At 30.6% G+C, this 6,535-nt stretch overlaps 1 protein-coding gene across 1 annotated transcript; it reads left to right on the top strand.

Annotated features, from left to right (window-relative positions):
* The first annotated feature begins 991 nt into the window (after window positions 1–991).
* LOC139875058 (uncharacterized mitochondrial protein AtMg00810-like) lies at window positions 992–1,429 on the top strand. Its single transcript, XM_071862433.1, has one exon. The coding sequence runs from the start codon at window positions 992–994 to the stop codon at window positions 1,427–1,429; it is 438 nt and encodes a 145-aa protein (XP_071718534.1).
* Window positions 1,430–6,535: the final 5,106 nt, after the last annotated feature.

Raw genomic sequence — 6,535 nt, 5'->3', positions numbered from 1 at the left:
GTATGTATTCGTATATATATATATATATATATTTTTCTATATATGTATATGAAGTTTTGTATATTGTATTTATATATATCTATGATTAAATATCTTGTATATATATATATATATATATATATATATATATATATATATATATATATATATATATATATATATATATATCAAATTCTTTAATTTTTGAAACTAACAATTATAAATATATTAATAATTATTAATACTAATAATAATACCACTATAATTAAACTTGTAATTACATTTAATATATAAATATTACTATTTATTAATTATGTATGATAACATTTATTGAATATTTATTTACAATATAATAACTATTGATAGTAATTATATATACATATATATATATATATATATATATATATATATATATATATATATATTCTTTTTCATAGTAACTTATTTATTCTATTTATTATTTTTTTTAATTCTAATTAATTAAAGGTATTTTATTAATTCAAAATATTATATCTATACTTGTATTTACATATGTTCTTACATATATGTTGTACACAAGTGTTCGTGAATCGTCGAGCACAGTCGAAGGTCAATTAAATATATGAACATCGTTTCAAAATTTTCTAGACTTCAACATTACATACTTTGCTTATCGTATCGAAATCATATAAAGATTAAGTTTAAATTTGATCGAAAATTTCCGGGTCGTCACAAGAATCATTAACCAGATCGGAATTTAGGATTACTACATGATGATACGCATATAAATCCGTATTAAATAAATTTTATTTATCAAAATGATTTATTTACAAAATACTAAATAAACCCCTCAGCCGGAACCGGCACCACAATCCGGAAGGAATGTAAGTGTATTAACTGACGAACTACCAACCTGTTAGCAATCTCTTTACAGACTATCCGTCCAAGGTAATCCGTCGAGGAAAATATTAGAGCGTGCCTCTCCACAGGTTTATTACAGAAGATTATTACCTCCTTACATAAGGAGTTTGCTATGACCGACTTTGGCCCGTTAAACTACTTCATAGGGATCTCCGCCACTGATACTGCCTCTGGCATGTTCTTGTCTCAGAAACAGTATGCCCGAGAGATTCTTAAAAGGGTTAACATGATCAACTGTCACCCCTACCGGACTCCAGTCGAACCAGGGGCCAAGCTTACTACTCACGACCTTCCAGTTCAGGACCCGACTCTTTACCGTAGTCTTGCAGGTGCATTGCAGCATCTCACGTTTACCCGGCGAGACATCTCATACGTTGTTCAACAAATTTGTCTATTCATGCATGATCCTCGAGAGCAACACCTTCATGCTCTCAAGTGGATTCTCCGCTATGTGCAGGGGACTACGAATCTTGGCCTTCAGCTATACGCCTCGTCTCCCACTACTTTAGTCGCTTACTCTAACTTAGGCAGAATATCGTGGGGTTGCTAATGCAGTTGCCGAGACCTGCTGGATACGTAATTTACTTTGAGAGCTTCAATATCCGCTATGCTAGTTCATTGTGATAAAATCAGCTTGGTCTATCTCTCCTCTAATCCAGTTCAACATCAGCGGACCAAACAAATTGAGATAGATATTCATTTTGTCAGAGATTTGGTTGCTCAGGGACAGGTTCGGGTTTTACATGTTCCATCCAGATATCAGTTTGCCGACATCTTAGCCAAAGGACTACTATTTGCTTTATTTGACGAGTTCAGATCCATTTTGAGCGTTCGGCGTACTCTCGCTCTAACTACGGGGAGATGTTAGCCATAAGTATTAGCACTTGCCTTTGTTAGAAAATTGACTATTGTCTAGTCAACCTAGTCATAATTATAGTCATTATTGTGATCATAATATAGGTAGGGTTGTTAACTAACTGAGCTTTTAACGAGCTACTCGAGTTCGAGCTCGTTTATTACGAGTTCGAGCTTTAACGATTTGGAATTCGAGTCGAGTTCGAACAAAAGTTGGTTCGATTAATTTCACGAGTCAAGTACAATAATGTTAATATTTGACTCAAATCAATGCAGCTTTCGTGTCGATTCCTTCGAATCTAGCCTCCCAGTCTGTCATCATACCTCGAGAATGTAGTGACCCGAACTTTTCCATGTTTATATATATATATATATATATATATATATATATATATATATATATATATATATATATATATATATATATATATATATATTATGAAATTAATATTTACATGATTAAGTGTTTCCAACATGTTAAGCAATCAAACTTGTTAAGACTTGATTAATTAAAATAGGTTTCATATAGACAATTGACCACCCAAGTTGACCGGTGATTCACGAACGTTAAAACTTGTAAAAACTATATGATGACATATATATGGATATATATATATATATAGTTAACATGATATTATGATAAGTAAATATATCATTAAGTATATTAACAATGAACTACATATGTAAAAACAAGACCACTAACTTAATGATTTTTAAACGAGACATATATGTAACGATTATCGTTGTAACGACATTTAATGTGCGATGACCCGGGAATTTTCGACCAAATTTAAACTTAATCTTTATATGAATTCGACACGATAAGCAAAGTCTGTAATGTGAAGTCCCAAAAACTTTGAACTGTGTTCATATATTCATTCAACCTTGATCAAGTTCCGACGATTCACGAACCATTATATTAAATAGATATGATTATATATGTGTATAGATATGTATATATTAACTGAAAACGTTGACAAAGTATTAAGATGTATAATACTTTACATAAATGTATTTGTTTCAATATAAGTTATTATATTTATCGATGAGATTAAATGATAATATCAAATGATTGAATTATTAGATTCATTATGTTATGATTACGAGTCGCCTTATAAAACCGTAAACAAAATAAATATTTATAGTTATACTTATACCCGACAAATTTTAACAACAGAGCACGAAATATCAATTCGAAATTTCACGGAAACAATAAGTGACATAGTAAACGACGGCTTTACTATTTCTGATTCATATTACACGTTTTATTATAATTATTATTATATTTATTTATGTTATTACTTTATGATTGATAGAATGAATCCGTGATTTTGAAAAGTAAACTACACTGTTAATAATTGATGAAACTGATTGATTCATGTCATCCACGTTTTAATTATATGATATTAATTATAGACATAAGGTATCCTATTATGAATCTAACACAATACCCACTATCTAAATTACTTATAAAAAATGAGAGGAGTACACCCATTTTATTTCTCTGCATCCCTTCCTCTTCTTCATCTAGTTTCACTTGTAAACCGAGCAACACCATCGAATCATCACCAAAAACCCTTTTAATATTTTCAATCAAACCACACCAAACACCATGAATATCGCTGTTGCACATGCTTGTTAGATCATCATCACTGAACAACCATCACAGTTCAAATGATAGTTGATATTGCTACACTCTTTTCTTTCTTTCTGTGAAACAAAAGAGCTGAATAGCTCTTTTCTTTGAACAACTATCGACACCTAAAAACAACCTCACTCGGCTCACTTGTGCAGCCGAAACAACCATTATACAACCAAAATTCGATAACCCTTTAATGGCTATTGTTTGATCGTTGTTGCAGTCAAATAACCAACCCAAAAACCACCACTTTTCTTATTCCATTACCATCATAATCGATCACCTTCACCAACCTAAACCAAAACTCACATAAAATTTCTGCATCTGTTTTCTATTTTCTGTTTGAACTATCACCATCACCGTGAACTAAACCAAGCAACTCACCATGATCACCATAAACCGCCATCCTAAAATCCACCTTGTGTTTTCATTCTATTACTTGAAACTCAACCAAAAAAAAAAAAACCTTCACAACTGCTACTGTTTAGAGACGTCTACCACTGCTATTTTTCCATCACCTCCGCCATCTACAGGTTCCATTTTATTACTGCTATATACCTGCTTTCCGTTCAGTTTCTAAACCCCAAAAACCAAACCACAAATTATAGTTGCTACGCCTACTATTTTCTAATATTAATCAAACACCAAAACACTCTCAAACAGTCCACAAAACTTGCTATTTCCTCCTGTCACTATCAATCGATGTATGCAATTTTTGTTTTCCTGTTGCACGTGAATTAACCATCAAAAGAACCCAACAAAAACAAAACCTGCCATTTTGGATTTATTACCACTAAGTATATTCTTTTGTTTAATGGCCGACACATATGAAGTAGGTGCATCCACCTCACTTAATAATTCCTTTTCAAAAGTATATAACAATTATTAATTGTTGTTTCTGTTTCATACAACAAACCTAAAATGCATATGTAACGGGTTATGATATAATGGGCTACCCGTTTAAGTTTTGTTATTGGACTCTAAGTGGGCCGTAAAAACCTTGGTTAACATGGGCTGCACTTCTATTTTCTTGTACGTATACGACGGCAAGGATGATTAGGATTGTAGAAATATAATGGCGTTGTTACATGATGATGATCATGATTATGATATTGATGATAAAGATGTCGATGATATAATGATGATGATGGAAACGATCGTGAGATGCTCAATACTGATAAACATGATGATTATGATTTCATGTGATTTTATGTGATGATGTTGAAGTGATGATGACGATTATGGTTTATGGATGATGAGACTACGGGAATGATGCTAAGACAAACGACGACATAATGGCGATTAATGGTGATGAAATCAAACGAAGCCGTAGATGAAGACTCCATAAATATTTATCTGTTTTCGGTTTAGATCGACACACAAAACAATAGTTGGGTTGATCAATTGGTTCTTGGGCTTATTAACTATATTGGACTCTATTATATATAAATAAATGGACTATTTATTTCAATGGTTCTTAATGGACTTCATTAGTTATAAGATTAGTTGAACGGGTTAAACTGTTTTGGGTAGCGAATTGAACCAGAAAGACAGACACAGATGGAGGGTTAAGGGTGTTTGTGAGGTACCGGGAGGTCGCGGGTTCGAGTCCCGTTCCGGGCATTTTTTTTTAGCTAGTTTCAAGGTAGTATTTCAATTATTATTATTATTATTATTATTATCATTATTGCTACTAGTAATTATTATATTTATTATATTATTACAAATATTAAAAAAAAACATAAATATTAGCATCATTATTATTATTAGTAAAATTATTATTTTTGTAGTATTATTATTAGTATTAATTATTATTAAAATTAACATTTTTATTAAAAAGTATTATTTTTATTAAAGTTATCATTTTATCATTTATGCTAAAAGTGTCATTTTTAACTTTATTATCATTATTATTATTTTTATCATTACTAATATTATTTTAGTATTATTATACTTTTAACAAAACAAATGATATGTATATATATACAAAATATATATTTAATACATATAACATAACAGAACTTATATTTTTAATTATTTTAAATATATAAAATGAATATATGAAACCTATAGGTTATTAATATAAAAATGATATAAATAATAAACTTATATATATTTATATACAAATTGTTCGATTACAACTATATGTGTTAATAAATATATACATGATATAGGTTCGTGAATCCGAGGCCAACCCTGCATTGTTCAATATCGTAATATGTATTTTTACTACAAAATACATTAGGTGAGTTTCATTTGATCCCCTTTTACTCTTTACATTTTTGGGGCTGAGAATACATGCAAATGTTTTATTAACTGTTTTACAATAATTATATGCGTGAGTTTCATTTGATCCCCTTTTACTCTTTACATTTTTGGGGCTGAGAATACATGCAAATGTTTTATTAACTGTTTTACAATAATTATATGCGTGAGTTTCATTTGCCTTTTTACCCTTTATATTTTTAGGCTTAGAATACATGCGCAATTTTTATAAATGTTTTACGAAATAAACACAAGTAATCGAAACTACATTATATGGTTGAATTATCAAAATCGAATATGCCCCTTTTTATTAAGTATGGTAATCTAAGAATTAGGGAACAGACACCCTAATTGACGCGAATCCTAAAGATAGATCTATCGGGCCCAACAAGCCCCATCCAAAGTACCGGATGCTTTAGTACTTCGAAATTTATATCATGTCCGAAGGAGGATCCCGGAATGATGGGGATATTCTTATATGCATATTGTGAATGTCGGTTACCAGGTGTTCAATCCATATGAATGATTATTTTTGTCTCTATGCATGGGACGTTTATTTATGAGAAATGGAAATATGAAATCTTGTGGTCTATTAAAATTATGAAATGATAATTTATGTTAAACTAATGAACTCACCAACCTGTTGGTTGACACTTGAAAGCATGTTTATTCTCATGTATGAAATAAATCTTCCGCTGTGCATTTGCTCATTTTAAGGACATTACTTGGAGTCATTCATGGCATATTTCAAAAGACGTTGCATTCGAGTCATCGAGTTCATCAAGATTATTATTAAGTCAATTATAGTTGGATATATTATGAAATGATATGCATGTCGTCAACTTTCGTTGTAAAGAAAGATTGTCTTTTAAAATCGAATGCAATGTTTGTAAGATG

The sequence above is a fragment of the Rutidosis leptorrhynchoides genome, chromosome 11, assembly GCF_046630445.1.
Source record: "Rutidosis leptorrhynchoides isolate AG116_Rl617_1_P2 chromosome 11, CSIRO_AGI_Rlap_v1, whole genome shotgun sequence".
Taxonomy (NCBI): domain Eukaryota; kingdom Viridiplantae; phylum Streptophyta; class Magnoliopsida; order Asterales; family Asteraceae; genus Rutidosis; species Rutidosis leptorrhynchoides.
This window is presented reverse-complemented; position numbering and strand designations above follow the sequence as displayed.